At 38.4% G+C, this 23428-nt stretch overlaps 2 protein-coding genes across 12 annotated transcripts in view; one reads left to right on the forward strand and one right to left on the reverse strand.

The window, feature by feature from the left end:
- Positions 1–15895, reverse strand: part of MYO9B (myosin IXB) — a 158042-nt gene extending 142147 nt beyond the window's left edge. For all 10 annotated transcript variants that reach the window (XM_007489758.3, XM_001369797.5, XM_007489754.3 and 7 more), the window contains exon 1: positions 15705–15895. The gene's annotated coding sequence lies outside the window, so the exon portion shown is untranslated. The remainder of the gene's footprint in view (positions 1–15704) is intronic.
- A 60-nt stretch (positions 15896–15955) lies between these two features.
- Positions 15956–23428, forward strand: part of HAUS8 (HAUS augmin like complex subunit 8) — a 32679-nt gene continuing 25206 nt past the window's right edge. Inside the window, exons 1-4 of one of the 2 annotated variants that reach the window (XM_007489752.3) lie at positions 15956–16363; positions 17184–17251; positions 20106–20161; positions 21152–21233. In XM_007489752.3, the coding sequence (XP_007489814.1) occupies positions 16335–16363; positions 17184–17251; positions 20106–20161; positions 21152–21233 (235 nt within the window). In that variant the 5' untranslated portion in view covers positions 15956–16334. Of the gene's footprint in view, positions 16364–17183; positions 17252–20105; positions 20162–21151; positions 21243–23428 lie in introns of both variants that reach the window. The other variant, XM_007489751.3, reaches the window with a different exon arrangement.

Genomic DNA, 23428 nt, shown 5'->3' on the forward strand with positions numbered 1-23428 from the left:
GAAGAGAGAAAAGTTCACATTAAAGATGTGGTGAAACCAGAAATAAGATTTGGCAATGGCCTGGATGATGGAGTGAGAATGAAGAGTCAAGGAAGATAAGAGTAGAAGTTGCCCATCAACTGGGGAATGACTCAACAAATGGAACACAGAAATGAAACGGAGTATTATTGCTCCAAAAGAAATTATGAAAAGGATTCAGAAGTGATTCAGAGAATCCTGGGAAGACTTGAATCAACTCATAAAGAGTAAAATGAGCAGAACTAGGAGAATGATTTATGGAATTATAACCCTAAAAAGAAAAACTATTTTGAATGACCTAAGAACTCTGATCAATGAAATAACCAACCAGATGATCAATGATAAAAATATATAATATACTTCCTGACAGAGAAGCAGAATGAGGCAAGTTAAGCCAAGGAACATTTATTAAGCATCTACTATGTGCCAGGCATAGTAAGAGCTGGGGATACAAGGAGAGGCAAAAAGCAGTCTCTCTCTTCAAGAAGCTTGACTTCAAGCAAAATGCCAACAACTATGTAAAAACAAAACATATACAGGATAAATTGACAATAATTTCAGGGGCATGACTAGCATTTAGGGGGATCAGGAAAGGCTTCCTGTAGAAGTCTGGATGTTAGCTGGGGCTTGAAGGAAGATAAGAGGTGGAGACAAAGTGGTAGAGTATTCTAGGCATGGAGGTCAGTCAATGAAAATTCCCAGGCCTGAAATGGTATGTCATATGTGAGGAACAGAGCAAAGGCCATTGTCAGGTTATGAAGGGCTATGAATGCCAAACAGAGAAATGTATATGTGATCCTGGAGGTAATAAGGAGCCTCTGGAATTTTGAATTGGGAGTGGGGGGAAGGACAGGGGTGACCTGGTCATATCTGTGCTTTAGGAAGATCAATTTGGCAGCTGAATGGAAGATGGATTGGCATGGGATGAGCCTTGAGGCAGGGAGACCAACCAGAAATCTATTGCAACAGTCCAAGTATGAAATGATGAGGACCTTCATCAGGATGGTAGCAATGTCAGTCGAGAGAAGAGAATATATGAGATAAGTTATGAAGAGATCAGCCTGGGTGACCAGGAGGACTGGGACAATAATAGGAAAATTACAAAAGGGGAGGGTTTGGGAGGAAAGATATAGAAAGTTCAGTTTTGGACATATTGAATCTCAGATGTCTATGGAACAAGCAACTGGAGATGTCTAAAAGGCAACTGGAGATGGGAGTCTATAGATCAAGAGAATAGTTAGGTCTGGATAAATAGATCTGAGAATCTTCTCCATTAATATAACTGAATCTATGGGAACTGGTGAGATCGACAAGTTAAATGGCATAAAACAAGGAGAAAAAAGGCCCAGGACAGAGCCTTAGGTGACATGGTTAGTGGACATGAGCTGGATGAAGATCCAGCAAAGGAAATTAAGGAACACTCAAGAAGGTATGAGGAGAACTAGAAGAGAGAGAGAGTAGCATAATGAAAGCCTAAAGAGAAGAGATTATTAAGGAGAAGAGGGTGACTGACAGTGTCAGAGGCTACAGAGAGATAAAAAAAAGAATAGGATTGACAAAAACCTATTAGAATTTGCAATTAAGAAATCATTGGTATCTTTTCAACCTGGCCAATAGGTAGATATGTTTGCCTGACTATGCTTATTTGTTAAAAGGGAAGGTCTTTTGGGGGAAAGGGGGTTTGGGTGCCTTGTGTTAATGATGCCCCTCACCCCCAAAAGAAAGCAAGAAGGATGGAACAAATGAATAAAATACTATAGTATTTTAAAAATGTACAGAAGGAAGTTTAGAGGGAGGACAAATAAGAAAGCTTGGAAACTAAAAGTCAAAATCCTTGCATAGAAGAGAGATGGGGAAAAAAATTACTACTTGACAATCCATAGCTTCATTCATGCACAGACAACAGGTTTATTTATTTTCTAGCTAGATTTCAAAAAGTCCAGGATCTTTGAACTCTCCTGAGAAGATAAACAAAACAGTCATACCTAGATAGAATAGGGCTACCTATCAATTCTGGGCTCAATCAAGCCTTCTATAAAAAAAACAAGCTACTGAATGCACAGGTTCATTAACCATTAACTCTGACCAACATGGTCCCAGTTTCCTATCTAAATTTTGATCTACAAAGATGAAAGAACAGGCAGTAAAGGCTTATTTATTTTTTATTTAAAAACTTCTTACCTTCTGTCTTAGTTGGGAATTCATTCCAAGGCAGAAGAGTGGTAAAAGTTAGGCAATGAGGGTTAAAAGACTTGCCCAGGGTCACACAGCTAGGAAGAGTCTAGGGCCACATTTGAACTCAGCATTTTCTATCTCTAGGCCTGGCCCTCAATGAACTTGTTGCACCACAATTATTTGTTAATCTGGAAATTTATGTAATTTCTGTGTTTTTAAAGAAGTCAAAGAGACTCGGGGCCTAGTCTTAATTCAAGTTCTCCTCCTATAAGTCTCATTTAATTTCTTTGGGCCTCAGTTTCTTCACCTATAAAATGAGAGATTTGGATGTCTTGTAGGGTTCTTTATAGCCCCATAATTCTAGGATTCTGTTTGGTGAGGAAAAATTATTAAAACACAATGGATTTTTCATATTCAACAAACAAAAAGAGGTTTTATTATTTTTAATCAGTTTTTAGGGAAAAGTGCAATTCCACTTAAAGAATCTAAACCCAACTTCAATGAGACATCAATTTTTGCTAACTCGATTGTTTTTGTTCATAGAACAAACTTTTATTCCAACATATATTGTATTTTTTTAAAAATCCTTACTTTCTGTCATAGAATCAATGCTCTGTGTGGGTTCTGAGGCAGAAAGGAGAGAGAGACAGAGAGACAGAGAGAGACTTGCCTAGGGGCACACACACGCACACACAGTCACATTTGAACCCAGGTCCTTCTGACTCAAGGGTTGGCTCTCAATCCATTGAGCCACTGAGCTGCCCCCATTACATTATATTTTTAAAAGCAATTAAATAAATTGTGAAAGAACTAGAAAAAACTAACTTTACCAAAAGAAAGTTCAGAGAATTTAGATAAAGCCATCATTTTATCTTATTAATAATTTATACAGTTTCTCAGGCCACAATTAAGTTCAACAAATATATATTAAATACCTGCTATATCTAAGGTATAAAAACAGCTGACATTAAATATATCCCTCAAAGGCTTGAAAAACATTTTTTGTAAAAAAATTTAAAATATATTAAAGCTTAAAAATACACTAAGATTTCTGAAAGTCTATGGTATTTTATTTGAGCTTTATAAAGATCCCTGGAAGTCAGTACTATAGGAATCACTAAGCCCATTTTGTTAATAAGAAAAGTAAAATTAGGAGGATTCAAGTACATTGTTTACTCATAGCCCTAAAACTAATATTTTTCAGAGAAAAAACTTGATCCTAAGTCTCCACTGACTCCAATCTAGTCCATTTCCCCTAGACCTCAGCAGCTACTCTGTGAACTTGGGCAATTCACTTAACTGACTGGGACTCAATTTTCTCATCTATACAATGAGAAGTTTGAACTAGATGATTTCTCTGGTCCTTTCCCACTCTATATTAATGGTCCTATGTACTCATAAAAGTGAAAACTAATAAAATATACTGTAACTATGGCATCTATGCATTATTTTTATTAATTTTTTCTTTCAATTCAATGGCAAAAATGTCAAAGATTATTGTATTTAATTTCTAAAGAAGTAATTATATTTAAAACTAAAGCTGAAGATTATCAATGGGGGCTTGGATATAACAAAATAAAATATATTTCTTATCACCTCAGCTCACAGGAGCCTCTCCTGTTCTTTGCAACCACAGGCCTTTTTCATTAGGTTTCTTTCTAACCAAGCCAGAATCTTGGAAATCAATCAAAATGTGATGATTTCCTGGCCCAAAATCTGTCACATTTGGGCATAAAACTGTAACAGTAGCATTCTGAGAACCCCAAACTTGTTCAGAATTAAGGAAATGGTACACTAACTCCTACATATATTTTCTTAAGAAAGTATCCTAGAAGGGTCTAGGTATTGTAAAAATGGAGATTTGAACCCCAGACTTCAATCCCCAGAAGTGCTTGGCAGTTCCCAGAATCCCACCTGAATTCTCACCTGGGTTGAGAACAGAAATTGTATTTAAGCTGACTCTCCACCTACTTCGGGTCTCTCGGCTTCCGCTTCTAGGGACAGGCGGCTCTCTAGCCGGCAAAATATAGGTTGCACATGCTTTCTCATTTTGTATTTTCTTTATTTCTTAATCTTTAATAAACCTCTAAAAATATAATACTTTTAGCAGAGAAACAAAATTTTAATTTAACAGTATCAAAAGGAAAAGCATTGGAATGTTAAGAGGGAGAAGACAAGTTAATTTCTGCACAAATATGAGCCAGCTCTACTTAGTAATTTAAGTCTAATTAGCAATAAAAATGACAGATAAGGCACTAAGTACTAATGTAATATGACATGTTAATGCCAAAGAGCAATAAGCAAAATAAGACAGCAATTAAGTGCTGTATAGGAAGTTAATCTAAACTTGGGAATAAAAGAGACATTTCACTTTGGTGAAGTAATGAACTATAAAAAAAGTTATTTACTTAGCTATTAAAAGTCTGAAAACCCAAAGTTTTTCTAATTTTCACTCCTCTCTCCCCTTCCTTACCAATATCTACTTGAATCATATTAAGAGGAAGCAAAGTAAGCCATCCAAAGTGATAGGATCAGTCTACAGACTAAGGACTATTGTAAGATGATCTGTTGTTCATGCTTCACTAAGTGAAGGCAAGTTATGAGTACTTAGCATATTGTGTAACTCCCTAATCAATTACAGGCTACTAAGAAAGAGGAGTCTGTGAAAAGGCAAAATTATCCTCTTTATGATATCCCTAGAGAAAAGTTTCTAGTTGCCTCATAATTCTGGGTAAAAGTATCGGTCCTTATTTCTATAGAAAGAGAAAACTTTCAGATGACTGACATGAATTCTATAAACAGTTGATGGTATGAACTTAAAACCTGGAAGGAAGAATAATAGTTTAGCAGAAAAAATTTTGTAAACAAAAACCTAAATATATGTTTCCAAAGCCTAGTAAAAGCTTCTAAAACTGAGAATCAGCACTATATATGCTGATTTGGAGAACTATTGAGATTTACTGGAAAATAAGTCAAATAGTGTCCCCATCAGGGCAGAGTAGCTATGTGGTTTATATAAGACCATAATTGGAAGCCACATGTTTATCCAATGAAATCATACTAAATCTAAAAAGAGAAGTCTAGGGCTGCAACAAAATGTTGTTGATTAAATAATCTTAACTTTAAGAATTCTGTGTGTGTGTGTGTGTGTGTGTGTGTGTGTGTGCGCGTGCGCTTTCTAACTGCTATTTAGAAGTGAAATAAAGATTTGAGCATTGTGATCTATCATATTCAGTAACAAAGATTTTACTAGTTTTGCTCTAGTTTTAAATACAACTTGAATTAGTCCACTGAGAAATGAGGAATTGGCTGGTCTGTGTTATGAGAAGAGTTCTTTGCTCCATCCACAGAATGATGAGCTTCTTGGTGAAGAGATTTCCTTGGAGCACGATTAAGGAGAGCAGTTAGGGGTGGGGGTGGGGGTTGGGGGGAACTTGATGGATGCCATCATGATCATGTTTCCAGGAAAATGCATCAGAAGATGAGTATTACATTAATATTTCTGACATTTTGACACCCCCAGTAATAATGTTTTGCAAATTTGTTTAAAAAGAAAGTTATCACTAAGAAGAAGTCAATGTGACTTGCTCAGCTGATAGGTGTCTGAGGCTGCATATGAATTAAGGTCTTCCTACTTCCAGGTGGGCACTTCACCACCTAATTGCCCTAACCTTCCCTTTTACTTCCAAATTAAAGCTTAATAACTTCATCAGGCTGCTTACAGGACTATTTTAAAAAGACTGATTGATTATGACATCCAACATATTAGTGTGTCCTAGGTCTAGGAGAGTATGGTGAAGAAAAGTTTTACACAGCATCATAGGACTGGATTCAATCTCCCATTTTTCTAAGTACTGTCTGTGTGACAGTGTAAGTGCATCACATAAGTTCTCTAGACCTCAGTTTCCTTCCTCAAATGTAAAAGAAGTTTTATTATTAAAGAAGTATTTATATTATTTTTTAATTTTATAAAGATATTTTATTTTTACCAATTACATGTAATAACAAATTTTCACATAAGTTTTGAGAAGTTAGATGACCCAAATTGCTTCCTTCCCTTCCATTCCTCCCTCTTACCAGAGCTGGCAAGCAATTCAATCTGGGTTATATGGGTATTATCATGCAAAACATGGGGTGTATGGGGTGCTCAGGGAGGGGTAATATCTCTGGTATGGAGGGCTTGTCGTGCCCTTCTAGGGCAGCTCTCCAGCCACTGACCCTCACCTGACACCCAGCTCTCACTTGTGGCTCCTAGTAGCTGTTAGCATGTGGCAGTGGCCACACCCCGGGCAACGGCTTCGACAGGCCGGCTAAACCTTGTGAGGGGTAGCCATTGGGTCGATGTCAACCCCTGGTGAACTAGGGCTTTGCTCACCCAGCATGTGAAGACTGCTTCGGCGGAACAGGCGGAAGAAACCAACAAGAAGGTTCAACGGCTGAGATGGCGATGCAGCAAGGCACTGTGGAGTGCTTAGGGCGTGATGGAGCACAAAAGACAACACGGCCATCCAATGCAGCTGAGGAAGTCTCTAGGTGTAACAACTTTTTGTGCCAATGGACCCAGGCTTCCAACGCTGAGAGAGTGGGACTGTCTCTGTGCATCGACTTTTCCACTTAAATCTTCATGCACAAGTATCTTTGTGCACAAAAACGCATAATCGTCATCCTCGGTTCGAGAAACAACCAACAACATGCAAAACATATTTCTATGTTGTTCATTTTTGTAAGAGGATAATCATCTAAAACCAAAACTCCAAAATAAAAACTCAAACTAAAGAATACAAAAAAAATCATATTCTTTGATCTGTATTCTGACTCCAACAGTTCTTTCTTTGGAGGTAGATAGCATTCTTTGTCATAAGTTCCTCAGAAATGTCCTGGCTCATTGTATTGCTGAGAGTAGCTAAGTTTATCACAGTTGATCAAAGAAGTATTTATTATTAAAAAGAGGTTTTATTAGAGGATCTCTAAGGTTCCTTTAAACTAAAAACTATGACTTAGTGGCCTAGAGTACAAGTATAGTCTCAATTAGCAATTCTCTTAGAATCAATTGTCTAGAATAAGTTGAAATGGCTCACCTTGGTTCCCTAGCTACTGGTGTCACTACAAAAGCCTTTATAGATGCCCAAACTCTCTCACTTTTCCCTTTCACAATCAAACTTCTAGAAAAACGCAGAGGTAATTAGGCAGCATAGTGCATAATGGTATGCTGTACTTGGCATTAGGACAACCTGAGTTCAAATTCCTATCCCAGACACTAGCTGTGGAACTCAAGCAAACCATTTACATTTTCTTAGCCTCAGTTTTCTCACCTGCAAAATGAGGATAACACCCACCTCATAGGATTGTTGGGAAGATTCAAAGAGAACTTATAGAAAAGTATTTTGTAAATGTTAAAATGCTTTATAAATACTAGCTATTAAAAAGCTTCTTACCCAATCATTCAATTGTTCTATTCTCCCACCCCCTAAATCAGACCACATTTCCCTGTTCCAACTTAGGGACACTGGTGAACACCTTCCTATCATTCCACCAGCTATAAGAGCTTTATTGGAAGAATTAGCCCATCATTTAAAAAGTCATTAAAAAAAAAAAGGCAAAAGTCCTAATTATCACCAAAAGGGAAAAAATACAATTTGAAGATCATAGATAGTATTAGATCAAAAAACAAATTCTGAGAGTGACACAGGTAGTATAAAAAGCACTAGTCTTGGCATCAAAAGATTATGTTAGTTCAAGTCCTACATCTATTACTTTCCATGTGACCTTGGAAGTGGGTCACTCACCTGTGGGGAGAAGAAAGACAATCCCTTTCCCCAACAAGCTTTTAACCTAAAAGGGAAAGACAACACACAAAACAGTAAACAGAAGAGGGGAGAAAGTATCCATTTGGGACATGGTGGAAAAGTTGGATATGTTATAAAACAGTGCAGCAAGATGAGAAATGAGAAGTTCTGAGCTGAGCTCTCTCCTTAGATGGAAGTTTTGGAATTCATGACTCCACCTTCCACTCAGGGGGACAGCGTTATGAAAAGGAAGAGTACCAAGGCACATAGGCTTTTTGAGATGATGAGATTTTTCCAATAATGAGCTTCCTAGGGGACAGGGGAAGAAGTAAGAGAAGTTCCAAAGCAGTATAGTCAGGTGAGAAATGAGAGCTAAGAAATAATTCTGGTTGAAAACTTTCCCTTATAACAATAAGTAGTAGCAAAACAAACTCTTACCCTGGTAATGTCTGAAAATGCCTCATTCCATAGCTATAGTCCACCATCTCTCTCCTCAGAGGCAGAGGCATGCTTCACCATGAATCATCATACTTCACTATGGGTCACAACACTGATCAGAATTCTGAAACCCTAATATTTTTCTTTTACATAAGTCATTGTGTACATTTTCTCCTGGCTTTGCTTTCTTCCTTCCCATCAGTTCTTACAGTCTTTCTAAATTTCCTCTTACACATTACCATTCATACTTTTCTCTACTCCCCACAGAATTCAACTCCTTATCACTTGTTCCCCAGGCTCTTGCAACAGCCTCCAAGGCCACATGGCTAGGACGTGTCTAAGTCTACTATGGTAATATTCTTAAAATGTCTTTACATATTACTTACTGTCCTGTTTAGTCAGTCCAAGTGGCTCTCTCCATTGCCTTGAGAATTCAACAAAAAAGCCCTTTGTGTAATATTTAAAAATTTCAAAACCTGGCTTTAGCCTACCCTTCCAGACAAGTCCTCTTCATATGCACGATAGCCCAGTCAACTTGGGCTATTTGTTGCCCATGAACAATATTCTCTTCTTTTTTAACTTATGCTTTTGCTGGCACAGGGTTGTCAGATTTGATTATCTTTATGCAGATAATTCTCAGATCTATTTATATAGCCCTAACCTCTCTTGACTCACTTTCAAATCTCCAACTGCTTTTGGGCATCTCAAACTGGATATGCCACAGACATAGACATCAACATGTCCAAAAATGACCTCATTATCTTTGCCACCAAAGTCTCCCACTTTCATAAATTTGTTTCTTCCCTGACACCCAGGCTTGAAACCTACAAGCATCTTTTGACCAATTCTCTCTCAATCTCTCCATCCAATCAGAGGCCAACTCCAGTCCATTCTACCCTCACAATATTTCTCAAACAACACTCTCTTCTCTCTGAACACTGTCATCACCTTGGTAATGACCCTCATCACCTCACCTGGACTACCACAATAGTTCACTGGGTGATCTTCCAACAGAAGTATCTTTCTATCTCAGGTCTCATTGTACATTAATCTGTCAAATTGATCTTCCTTAAAACACAGGTTTGACCATGTCATACAGCCCACTCCCAAACTATTCAATATACCCTAGTGGCTCCTTATGACCTACAGAATTACCTTATAAAGCTTAGAAAGCCCTTTATACTTCAGCCCCTTCCTATTTTCCAGTCTTTTTACACCGTACTCTCTTCTATGTCCTCTGTGATTGAGTGACACTGGCTTTTTAGCAGTGCCTACCACAAGACATTACATCTTCAGTCTCCATGTATTTTTTAATGGCTGTCCCCTGTGCTATGTCTGGAATTCTCACCCTCCCCATATTCCATCTCAGGCTTCCTTAATGTCTTAGATAAAATCTCATTTTCTCAGGAAGCCCTTTATAATTTCCCTTAATTGTAGTACCTTCTCTCTGTTGATTATTTCCAATTTATTCCATATTTAGCTCATTTATACAGTTTGCATGTTTTTTCCTCCAATATACTGTGTGCTTTTTAAAAGCAGGGCTAGTTTTTTGCCTTCATTTTAATCTCTAATGTTTAGTAAGGTGCCTGACACATGGTAGGTGCTTAATAAATGAACCTAAATCTGTACATATAGTTTCTCTCAACAGAATCCCTCTGGCAGAGGGACTGCTTCATTTTTTTTCTTTGCCCAGCACCTAGCACAATGTTAGTACACAAAAGATAGGCTTGACTATTCTCTCTTTAACTTTGTCATCCTTGTAAATCTAGCAATCATAGAAAAACACCTTTACATATCCTTTGTGTTTATCATAGCTAATTTTAACACCTAAAGTTCTTTATAGTAGATTAAGGAATCTTAAAGGTCGGCCCTTAGAGGCCACCTCTTCATTTTAAAACTGATGATGAGGAAAATGATAAAATCTAAACAATTGTAAAAAGTGATAAGAACCAGAAGTTCTCAGAAACTTTTTGTTTAATATTAGTTTTCAGCAATCAAACAAAGTATTGTTTCTTCTCTGCAAATCATTTTGTAACCTTAAGAGTTTCACATACAAAATAATTTTTTTACTTAAAAAAAAAAAAGAAATCTAATGAAATATATGTGAATTTGCCTTACTTGGAAACCAGGCTTATAGTTCTTACTATAAATATGAAAAGTACACTGCAGATTTTTAAGTATTAAAAAATCAAAAAGGGACTTCATGGCAATATTTTAAATTGACTTTTAAAATCTAAAAATGTTTTTTTGTATAACCCCATGTAAAAGTTAAAAATTAAATAATTAATCATAAGTAAACAAATAATTCTTGTATGCTTCCTTTAAAAATATAAAAACATGTAGCTGGGTAGCTCAGTAGATTGAGAGCCAGGCCTAGAGACTGGAGGTCCTAGGTTCAAATCTGGCCTCAGACACTTCCCAGCTGTATGACCCTGGGCAATCACTTAACCCCCATTGCCTAGCCCTTATCACTCTTCTGCCTTGGAACCAATACACAGTATTGATTCCAAGATGGAAGGTAAGCATTTAAAAAAGTTTTTTTTTAATATATAAAAACAATCATTGTCTAGTTTTAAACTATTTGATCCCACGAACCAAAAACAAACAAACAAAAAAACTGGGCAGAGTTGGGATATAACTGAGTCATAACAATCTAATTTATTAACACGTCATATAAACCAACAGGTCTAGTACTTGAATCACTATGTTTATCATAAAGTTCTGTCTGAAAAGTCTCAAATAGGATATGAGTAAAACACAAAATTCATCAGTTACTCTTTCTTAAACATGTCTAAAACATTTACATGCCAAAATAAAAATAGGAGAGGAAATAAGATTCCTTCAATTATGGATTCAAAGCTGTTTCTGGAAAGCTGTGGGCTACCTCATTTGAGTGACATACATTGCAATCAAGTAAGGTCCCAGACAAAGCTCTTTGTTAAATCCCTTTAGCATTCTCAGACAGAAGAGTGGGGCTTTTCTTGGTATGGCTAAGAAGCTGACTGTAGAAGCTCAATCAATGTTCAACACTGTGAGAAAGGGCTGCCTGGTACTGACAGGTTTGGAAATATTTGCACACAGAGTATCACTGCCTTTATGAAGATGGAAGGGAAGAAATGAGGAGGCAGTCCAAAACTATCTTAATCATAGAACCAGAGATCTAGAGAAGTAAAAAGGACCTAAAAAACCATGTAGTCTATAAGGGGAAAAACATAGAATGTACTGTTTTTCAATATCAAGATAAAGTATAATACTGATAATGAAAGAAGAGTTAAGCAATGTGAAACAGAGCCAAGAAGTTGGAATAAAATAAAAGTGTAAATCAATAACAAACTAGAACAAACAGTAAATGTAACAATCTTTGTCTAAAAAAATCACTTCAACATAATGTAAATGTGACAGTGATGTTAATGTCAAATCTCTTGGAGAAAATAAAATCAGAGAAATCCTAATTTTAGAGGTAAGGAAACAAATGAATTCAATATACTTTTAAAGTAGTTTCATAAGATATCTAAATCAGTTTTCAATCAAAAAATTATAAAATGTTAACATAAAATTTCATCAAATAAATGCAGTTTATGACACCACTTTTATTAGCTTTATTGGTCTTTCTCCCATTTGAGCTTTATTTTAATTTCCAAAATAAGTATTGCTTAGATAGCTCTCAAATAATTCTAGGATCAAATATAAATTTCAGATGGCATCTAAAACGTTTCACAGCATGGTCCCTTCTTTCATCTCCAGTCTTTTTACTCCCTACCACATACTCTTATATACATATATTCTGGTCTCCCAGCTGTTCTGCCACTACTTTGCATTAACTAATCCTCAAGTCTGGAATATATTCCCTCTTCATCTTTACCTCTTGGAATACCTGGTTTACTTCAAGACTCAGTTTCCCTCCAAAAACTGCTTTCTATTTATGTTGCACATAATATATATGGAGAGCCTATATATATATATGCGCTCTGTTACATACACACACACACACACACACTCTCTCTCTCTCTCTCTCTCTCTCTCTCTCTCTCTCTCTCTCTCTCTCTCTCTCTCTCTCTCTCTCTCTCTCTCTCTCTCTCTCTCTGCACATGCTGTCTCCATTAGAATGCAAGTTCCTTGAGGACATTCTATTTCAAGTCAAGCCAAGTTAAAGTCCACACAAATTTATTATATGCCAGGCACTGACTAAACCTGGATATACAAAGAAAGGTAAAAATAGACCCTGTCAAGGATCTAGCAACTAGAAGGAAAGGAGAAGCAATGGGGGTTGGGTGGGAGGAGGAAGACAGGCAAACAACTTTGTAAAAACCAGATATATACTGGATAGATTGGAGATAATCTTAGAGGGAAGGAAACAGCATTAAAAAGGGGCTGGAAAAGAATTCTTGCACGAGGTAGGATTTTAGCTGAGACTTTAAGGAAGAGAGGAAGGTCCAAAGTAAATGCTTGTTGACCATTTAGGAGTAAAAGCACAGAATAATGGGACGTGTACTAGATCTTGACCTGAATCTCACCTTAAAAACTTATTAGCTTTGTAATTGTAAGATAGCCTCATTTTCCTTAGATGTAAAAGAGGATAATGATATTTACAACAACCTACCTCACATATTTGTTGTGAAGATAGTTCTTTGCAAACTTTAAAGTACTGTGCCAATATAATTATTAAATTCAGAAACAAGAACCCATTGCAAAATCAATGAACAGAAAACAAAAACCAAATTTTCTGGTCCTAACCTGGGCTGCTTACACTGCTTACACATTCATAAAAACTTTCAATAATCCCTCTTAATTTTTAATATAAAGTTAGGATCTGTCAATCCTTCTACCAAAATCAAAGATAAAAATCTGCAGAAGCACATAGGAAAAGTCTACTAAATGATGCTAAAAAAAAGAACCCCTCCTCCCATACTGATCATGTCCATTTAATGTGAGAGAAAAATAGAAGAAATGCAAAGTTAGTACTCGATTTCAGTTAGAAAGAAACTCAGAGACCATCTAATACAACTTGTACCAGATTTGGAAGCCTCTCCTACAACTAACCCATTAAGTGGCCAACATAGACTTTTCTAGTGAGGGGGAATCTATTCTTTTCCAAGGTAGGCCTTTCAACCTTTGGATAACTTAACTGAAAGGGATTTTTTTTCCTTACATGAAACCTAAATCAAAAACTTCAAGAATGTTCTTCTGTCTTCTCTTCTCTAGGCTAAAAACCTAAGTATGCCATGGCTTCTGATCCTCTCATCATCTTGGTTTTCCTTTTATCAATAATCTTCTTAAAATGTAGTGCACAAAATTGAACACAGTTCTCTAGATGTGTTCTGACCAGAACAGAGTACAAGTCTACTAATTCCCCAGACCTGGACACTATTACTCTTATTGCAGTCCAAATTGTCTTTTTTTGGCTGCCATGCTACACTGTTGACTCATACTGAATATGCAGTCTACTAAAACTCCCATTCCCACCCCCAAACACACACAACTTTCATCTAGCCATGCTTTCCTTATATTGGACTTATGAAGTTGATTTTTTTTTCTTTGGTCCATTTTTCCAGGCTATTGAGATTTTTAAAAAGAGCTTGGTTAATTACACAAAGACTTTATTTTTCAATTGATACAGACTGGTGGCAATTAGGTGGCTCAGTGGATTGAGAATGAGGCCTAGAAATGGGAGATCCTGGGTTCAAAATTAGTCTCAAACACTTTCTAGATGTATAACCCTGGGCAAGTCACTTAATCCTCATTGCTCAGTCCTTCTTGCTCTTCTGCCTTGGAATCATTATACAGTATCAATTCTATGAGAGAAGGTAAGGTTTTTTTAAAAAAAAATTGCTATAAAACACACAACCATTTTACCCATTGAGAGGAGCAGTTTGTTTCATGACAATAATCCTAAACAAGAAAACCAGTCTAGGTATAATCCGAAAGTACATCTACCAGTGTCGATTCCTTTTTAACTCAAGAAACTCTGTGACAAGAATATACTGGATGTACTCTCCTATTTCCAAGGCACCAGTCCTCACAACATTTAGGTCATTACATAGAAATAAAACTGGGATATATAGTACAGTTGTTTATTTAGAAGGCTATATTTACAGACAGCAGACTGGATTAATAAAAGGCCAAGGGAAAAAGAGGGAATGGAAAGTGTCTGCCAATTGTGCCTCAGTAGAGATTTGAAGATGACTGACCTCATCCAGCATTGGGAGGTGGCCTGAATGACAGATTTCCTGTGACTCTAGGCCACTGGTTCAATTACACGGAGTTAAAGACAAAGCTTTCAGACAGCCCCAACACTCTCACTGCCTTCTCCCTTTCACCCAACTGTATCACTTGTAAAAAGTTTCTAGCAAAAACAGAATCCTATACCCACCAAGTAACATTTTGTCACCCGGAGGCCCAGATGAACATACCCTGGCAAAATTAAGGTCCCCACAACCCCTAGCACTGGAACCCTTGGAAAAAGGTGACAAAAGAAGAGACTTTGATTTGTGTCCCGGAGCTATCAATCTACAAGCAGCTATTAATCTCCGTCTATGGGTGCCAGACATAACTGCTAGGTTTGGGACACAAAGACAAAAACCACAGCCCCTGGCATTTCTCCCCAAACTCTGTCATTTTCTTCACTGCGCCCCAGCCACTTAACACCATCTTCTTCACTTACACTTCTTTCTTAACTACACCCCAACTGAGCCTTGGGAGGGGGAGGAAGAAGTCATTTCTCTTTCAAGACTCCCCCAGTTCCCCTCTATATTTCCCAGTAAAACTACTTCCCTCCTTCTCAGTTACTTCTTTACCGCCCATCCCAAGCCTTTCAACAGGCTCCCCCCTCCCCACTCATTGCCACCCCCTTTTCATTTTCCTCTTAGGGCTCTTCCATTTCTTCCTCGGCTCCCTCTCAGGGGATTCCCCTCTCCCCCCCCCCCCCCCCAGCCATTCCCGGCTAAATCCCCGCCCCTTCTTTTTACCGGCCCCTACTTCATTACCTTTCAGAGGCCTCCCTCCCTTTCGCGTCCCCCTCCTCACTCTCTATTCCTCTCCTCAGTAGCCCCCCCACCCCACCCCGCCTATCCCTCCGCCCTCTCTCTTTCTTCCACCCTCCCCCTCCCCGCCATCCTCTCCATAGCGTACCCCCCATCTCACCCGCCCCTCATCACTTTATCCCTCCTTCTCTCCTCAGCACTCAGCCCGAGCCGCAGGCTCTCCCGCTCGGCCCCGCGCGCAGCCGCCCCAGCGGCCCCGGCCCCGCTCCTCGGTCCCGGAGAGATGCGTTGTCACGGGCAAACTTACCTCAGCGGCGGCTGGACCGGAGAAGGATGTGAGCAGCAGCGGCAGCAGCAGCAGCAGGGGTTTGTCCCCCCGCCATCCCCTGGTCCACCCGCCCGGCCCCCCAAGGTTCGGGTTCCTCCCGGCCGCTCCGCTCGCAGCCCCCTCTCAGAGACTCGCTTCCGGGTTCCGGGGGGTGGGGTGGGGGGGGAGTGAGAGCAGAAGGAGGGAGGGGGAGGGGCGGGGCGCAATAGGGGTGGGGGAGGAGGGGCGGGGCGCAATGGGGGTGGGAGAGGAGGGAGTGCGCCGGAGGAGAGAAAAGGGAAGGAAGTGCTGCCCGCGGGTGTGGCCTGGCGCCCGGGGACGCTGCGACGAAGTTTGAAAGTAGAGGGGGAGAAATACCCTCAAGGGAAAAAATGGCCCCTTCTAGGCCAGCCTAGAATCTGCTGCTCCGGGCCCATTTCCGAGTCTTCTTATGGGAATTTCTAGCTAACTCTGTTGCTCTAGTATCTCTGCAGCAGAATAGATCCCATACCCTCAGGGAAGGCCTGAATCCACCCTTCTAGGAATGGTCTCGCCCACACCTCAGGGCGGAGCTGGGACGCTCCCCCCACGCCCCTCCGCTCCCTTACAGTTCAACGAAGACGCGGGAAAATGGCGGAGTCGCGGCACCGACCTCTTGGGTAAGTGGGCGATGGACTGAATCGACAGACCGAGAAAGAGGAGGAGGAAGTGGTAGTGGAGGCGTCTGTGTCCGCGGGGGAAGGGTGGAGGGGGAGGCCTGTGGCCAGCCCGTGGAGGGAGCCTCCTTGCAGCCTCTTTCTTCCTCGGAAATACGGTAGACCCCAGGCTGGATCCTCTCGACCTGCAACAGAGCTTGTCTCCCCGATGCAGTTGCTCGGGGCAGGCTGTGGGATGCAAAGGAGAGAGAACTGCGAGCTCTGGCCAAGGCCGCTGCTTTTCTCAGAGCCTTTGACTCCTGTAAATCGAGTGGCAAGCCTGACCTAGTGGACGGAGTGTGGGGTTAGAAGGACCCAGGAAGACCTGGGTTTAGATCCCATCTTTGACACTTGCTAATGATACTGATAACTTTTTGTTTTTATCGCGCCTTAAGGTTTTCAAAGTTCTCTCCAAAATTTTTTATCCTCACAATTACTCAGGGAGGTAGGTGCTATTATTATCCCCATTTTGTAGATGAGGAAACAGGCTCAGAGAGGTTACATAGGGTCATATAGTTACTAAATATCTGAGTCCAAATTTGAATCCAGGACCTCACAAATATACAGCGACACTTTAATTGCTTTAACTTGCTAGTGGTGTGAACCAGGGCAAGTCCCTTCACCTCCCTGAGCCTCAGTTCCCTTATTTGTAAAATGAGGTGTTTGTACTGATAGGGTAGAGACCCTTCTGGTTTTAAATCTTTGTTTAAGTGACACTGTTATCTTTGAGATCCCTTCCAGCTAGAGGTTGAATGGTGCCAAGGTTCTGTTTGTGCTGTTTCAGGAGGTCCTTCGTGGAAGCCGGACCTAGTGCCCCAGTGAACTCTAAGGCCAAAGTGAAAAGAGCACCAGGTGAGTCAGACTGGACAAGATGTTATAGAGGGGATGAGCTGTGGGCCTGGATGCCAGGAGGTTTGGATTTGAGCCCTGTCATTTACCCTCCTTTGGAATCTAGTAGCTGTTAAAAAAATAATAATGATTGCAAAGAAAGTGCTTGACTTGAAGCTGGAAACCTGTTTACTGCTTCTTGTGCTGTCTTGGGCATATCATTTTAAGTATCACTTTGCCTCAGTTTCCTAATTTGTACTTAACTGGACTAGATGAAAAGCCTTTGCTGCTTTAAGCCTGATGATTTCATGTCTTCAAAGCCCTATGTAATTGTGATCTATATAAACGGTTCTGTGTTCTAAGGATTCTGCCAGAAAATAACTTCTATTATATGGGCTCATCTAGATCTTAAAGAATCACAGAATCAGAAATTTGGAAAGGACTTCATAATCTCTTTTGCCAAACTCATATCCAATAAAGAATCCCTTTAATTATACCTTAATAAGGGTTTTCTTTGCTTGAAGATGTCCAGGAAAAATGAGTTCAGTATTTGCCAAGGCAATTCATTCTATTTTGGGAAGCTACAATCACTAGGACATTTTTATTTTAGGTAAATTCTAATCTGACTTTACATCATCGGCCTTTTTTCCTTGTTCTGCTTTCTAGGACCAAGAAGGACTACTAAGCTCTCCTAAACATAACAAACCTTCAAATACTTGTTACAATTGTCATGCACTCTTAAATTTTCTTTTCTATAGGCTAGACATCTCAGTGGTTTTACCTGTTTCTCAAATATGATTGTGCTACTGAAACCTTGTTGATCTTGTCATAGTGTTCCTTCTCCAGTTGCTTTGCTGGTTTTTTGTTATGCCCACTAACTGTGAATTTCCCTAGGGTTCTGTATGGGCCCTTTTTTTCTTTTCCTTTTACACTAGGGGTTTATATCTTTTCTTGTGTCATGAATCCATTTTACAGTCTAGTGAAGCCTATGGTTCCTTTATATGAATAATATTTTTAAATGTCTAAAATAAAATACATAAGATTAAAAAGAATTAAGTTAATACAATTAAAGTACAGTTATCAAAATATTGTAAAAATAAGTTCATGGCCTCTCAGTTAAGTACAGCTCTATACTATTTTATTTGGTTATCTCATTAGCTGCCATCAGTTCAGTTATCTTTATGCAGATGATTCCCAGATCTGTATCTCCAACCCCAGGCTATTGAGCTTCAGTCATATATCATCAACTGCTAGCCTTTTGGACATCTTGAACTGTATGTCCCATAGGCATCTCAAATTCAAAATTTTCCCTTTTCCAAACTTTATTCCCTGGAGGAAGGGACAGATAAGAACAATTTGTTCCAACAGTCATGAAGGCAGCAGAAACAGGTATTGTGGAGTACTTAGTTTGGTTAAATGTGAAAAAGCCAGGGACATTCACTGCATCCAGGGCCATTACCAGTCCTTTTGTCTTGCCACTGGACTTCAGTTAATCTGGGAGAGTGAAGCCAACAACTTTGAGAAACTCTGCCTTACTTAAATCCAATTTACTCAAAAATAAACCACCTTTTGATATCATTGGTCCTCTTCAGAAAGGAAGGATAAACAAATAGAATCTGCCAGACTTTGAAATCAGGATCACCAGCCTGTAGTTTAGAGACTGTTTTCAGTTTGGGAAATTGGAACAAATTTGTGGTTCTTTGGTTCTGTGATTCCTGTCTCAAGAATTCATGAGCTTTCATAGATCTGTTTTGGAGGCCTAGTAGTTAATATATGTCAGTACTTTGAGGATCCTAATTCATAAGGTTAAGAACTTAAAGTCATCAAGGATAAGTAGCTGTTTTTTACTTCCCTTTTTATCAATTCTTTAACCTTTTGAGTAAGGCCCAAATCATTACTCTAGTCATGAGTCTCATTCTTTCAATTCCAAGAGATCAAATTTGCCTCCTTGTATATACATCTTTTATTGATTGTGTTTCTTATCCATATGTTATGCATTTGTGCATATAGCCATCTGAAGCCATGGGCTTTATTCTTTGCTCTTTTCTTGGATTTTTTTCCTTCTGTGAATTTCTTTGGGGGAGTTTTTTGGGTATTATTTTGCCTATTCTTATGTTGTAAAAACTGTTGTGTCCAGTTTGGCAAATGTACAGACACTTTTCTTTTTAGTTGCATCTCCATCTTTGCTCAGAAACCTATCATTTCTATTTTTTATTCTGTGGTCCATAAGTCCAAATCTCTTTCTCAGATGCCATCTTCTTAAGAAGCAGTTCGTTTCTCAGATCTACCTTTCTATTTTGAAGCTCTCTTCTTCGGTTGGCAGTAGGGATAAAAATGTAAATAGCCTCTAAACTTCAGTTACTACAAAAATAATAAGTCAAATTTATATAACATTTTAAGGCTTGCAATGAATGATTTTTCTTCCCAATAATTCAGGCAAGTAAATAATTTTATCCTCATTTTACAGATGAAGAAACTGAGGCTCTGAGACATTTATTATGACATTCTCATTTAAAGGACATTCTCATAATACACTTAGTGTTAGAGGTGATTTTTGAAACTGATATCTCTTGACTCCAAGGCTAACACTGTATCCATTATGCCACATATACTACCTCTTGCTCAGTAAACATTTGATAATACTATAAATTTCTGATATGAGCATAAATAAATGATTATTCTGGATTTCAGGCAACTAGCAGAATAGTCAACTGGTATCTTAAAGAGTGTGGGAAAATTTGGGGGTGAGGAAGGAGGGTAAGGCAAATTAAAATATTGTTGCTTTACGATGACAAATGTTTTTCTAGACTTTAAAAAAATCACTGTCCAGGATTAAGTGCTATAAATGGGAGTATTTTGAAATTCTTTGTCTCCACAGCTGGAAGAATAATAGAGTCTCGGTATTTGCAATGTGAGAAGAAAAAAGTTGTCAAGGTGATAACATTACTTATTTTTGTAATTCTTGTTCTAAAAGTTACTATCGATATTTTTGTAGCAAATTATATGGAATGAATTCTAATTAATGTGAATTTGAACCTCATTTTGAAAAAACCAAGAGTGGACTTAGTCTTTGGTTTGAAATAAGGAAACTTCATGATAGAATTGTCTGAGAATGGAAAATTGGTTTGTGAGGAAGTATATTCCTCATCATGTGAAATGTTTAAATCTGAATCTGAGAAGACATTCATTGTTGAGTAGGAGTTTGGAGCACGAGTCATTTAACTCTTGAGATTGTGTCATTCTAAATAAGAGAATCTTAACATTTTATGCCTAACTTCACTCTTTACTTAAATGTTTTTAATGTCCATTGCTGTAGTTGACTTCTTAAAAGAAACAGACATTTTTAATCTGTTAGTTACTTACTGGTCTTTATTTGAAATGTAAATCTACCCTTCTATTGATAGTTTGAGTAGTATTCTACTTAGGAAATTTTGGGATTAAGCCTTTGTGTGGAGATGTTGTTTTATAGAAATTAAATTAAGTATTGAAATGGGAATAGTCCACAAAACAAGCCAGATTTCATCAGGGACATCAAACAAGTACAACAATTAAAATTTTGGAAAATTATTTTTATTACTGTGAAAATATTCTCATGTTAGACTATTCAAAGTACATGATATTACTTTTGATTAGATTAGTTCAATTTTTAATGGCAGCGTTATATATTGACCTTGTTTAAGGGCTTCAAATGAAACTCTAGAATGTGCATATATGGATTGGTCACTGATTTAGAGCATCCAGTGTGTCAAGATTAAATTTTTGAATGCTTTGCATATATTAGGTAATCAATAAATGTTTGAATAAATGAAAAATAATTTTTTCAGCAAGAAGAGAAAAAGATAAATTGGATGATTTCTAATATATTTTTGTACTTTAAGGATTGTACCATGGCAATTTTTAAGTCTGTTTTTTCCTTATTGACAGCCATTTGCAACTAATACTTCAATCAACAGTTCCAGTGGGAAACAGACCGAAAGTGGAAAAAGATTTAATGTGTCTCAGAAGGGTAGTACAGGTAGTTTATAGCATTGGGGCCAGTTTTAAGTTAGTACAAAGTGAAATTCCTAAATTCTTATTTTATGTTTTAAATAAGTCAAGTTTGGGTGGCAAATCTGGCTTTCCAGTACAAGTCTTAAGTTGTTCTTCCTTTGTGGCCTCTTTCTTTCTCACAACACCCCAAAACATCTTTGCTTCTGTTGATACCTGTTCATTCTCCCTCATGCAAGCCACGATTCTTCCCATTCTTAAGATGTAGCTGGGGGGCAGCTGGATGGCTCAAGGGGATTGAGAGAGCCAGAAGGTCCTGGTTTCAAATGTGACCTCAAAAACTTTCTATTGGTGTACCTCTGGGCAAGTCACTTAACCCCTATTGCCTAGCTCTTACTGTTCTGCCTTAGAACCAATATGCAATATTGGTTCCAAGATGGAAGGTAAGGGTTTAAAAAAAAAATAAGGTTCAGCTAATGCTATTTTTTTCTTTATCCCTTTACCTCCAAATACCCTCTCTCTCTTGTCTTCTGCCAGCGTGAATCCTAGCCATGTTTACAAGTTTTAAAGCCCACCTCTTCTATCAAACTTTTTTCTCCAACTTTACCTCACATCAAATCTGTCTCCTTGAATTCTTAATGCACTTATTGCCACTCTTTGTTCTCTATATATACCAGTTTTTTTTCCCAGTAGTTATTATAAACTAAAAGGAAGGAACTATGTATCTTATCTCTAGTTTTTGTTTTTTTTTACTTTGCAGTTTACTGCTACATTTTACTTCTTAGGTCCTCTGCCTTCTTATTTGAAGTTTGTGTAGCAGGGTGCCAAACTTAGCATTAATTTGGGGAGATTATCCTACTGGTTATTTTTAATCCTTTACATTTTTATCTCTAAGTTGAGCCCATAAATGCTCTCATAAAGGAGAAGAATGTAAGGAGTTATCATAAAAAGTTGGACTGTATTATTCAAGAGTAGGGTCACTGGGAATTTTAATCAATTCCAAAATGATTTTTTTTTTTAGCAATTTATAAAATATAGAAAGAGTGAAAGTAAGAAAATCAGAGAGAGGATAGGGTAAGATATCTAACCTACACACTAAGTATTTTGTTCTGTCCCCTGACTCAACCCAGGCAGGGCTAATTAGTCCTTAGCCAGAGGGGCCTCAGCCTTGAGCCGAGGACCTGGGGATGCTGGAAGCCTCTTTCAAGAGGGTAGGCCTCTTTTGAGGCTAGTCCCTTCAGAAAATCCATGAAAGGCTTTGGCCTTTTCACTTACCCCACATGGTAGCTCTAAGGAAAATAAAAGCAGTCCAAAGTCCTCAGTTAGAGCTCCTTTAAGGTCAAGTTGAAGACAAAAGACCTAAAGACCTCTTCCCAGGAAGTTCTTGGCATTTTTAAAGACTATTTCTTTTTCATCACTTCCTGTGACTTCCTTCCATTTTACTGTACCAATTACAGCTAAAGCTTTGCTTAGGACTGCAGTTGATTCTGATTTGTCACCCACTATTGCACACGTGGGTCATGGACTCAAGTGTAAGTGAGGTATATACATGCTTATGGTGATTAAATCTAAAAAACGAGCAGGGGAGAGTTAATTTAGTCTTCACACTCTTTACCCATTACCAAGTTCTTTGAAGGAAGTGACATCTTATTTCTTCATGTTGCTCCCAGCACATAAAACAATAAAATGTTAATTAAAATAATTGACTTGAATCTGTAAGGCTTGGTTCACCCTTTCAGCTATCCCTTAAGGCTATCTGATACTTAGGTAGAAAATAAGGGGAATTTCAGTGACAAGAAGACTTAAATAAGGGAGGCAGGTGACAGTGAAAAGAGCTGAACAACCTTTGTGACCTTAGATAAGCCAAGTCATCTCATATGAAGATGAATGAGATTGCATGAGATGATATCCAAGGTTCCTTCTAATTCTTGAGACCTGTGAAATTATGAGGTGGAAGTCTACAATGCATTTCAGGCAGAGGAAGTAAAAAAAGAAGTATTGAACTGCTCAGTGTAGTGGATAGAGTGCAAGACTTGGAGGAAGACCTGGGCTCAAATGTTGCCTTATATAATAGCTGTGTGACCTCTTTTGTACTTCAGTTTCCTCATCTTTAAAAGAGGGCTGTTAGACTCAACCTCTGAGTTCCCTCAGGTCTAAATCTATGGCTCAACAATAAAAGATATAGAGATGAGACTTGGCAACTATGTTACATAG

Source organism: Monodelphis domestica, chromosome 3 (genome assembly GCF_027887165.1).
Source record: "Monodelphis domestica isolate mMonDom1 chromosome 3, mMonDom1.pri, whole genome shotgun sequence".
Lineage (NCBI taxonomy): Eukaryota > Metazoa > Chordata > Mammalia > Didelphimorphia > Didelphidae > Monodelphis > Monodelphis domestica.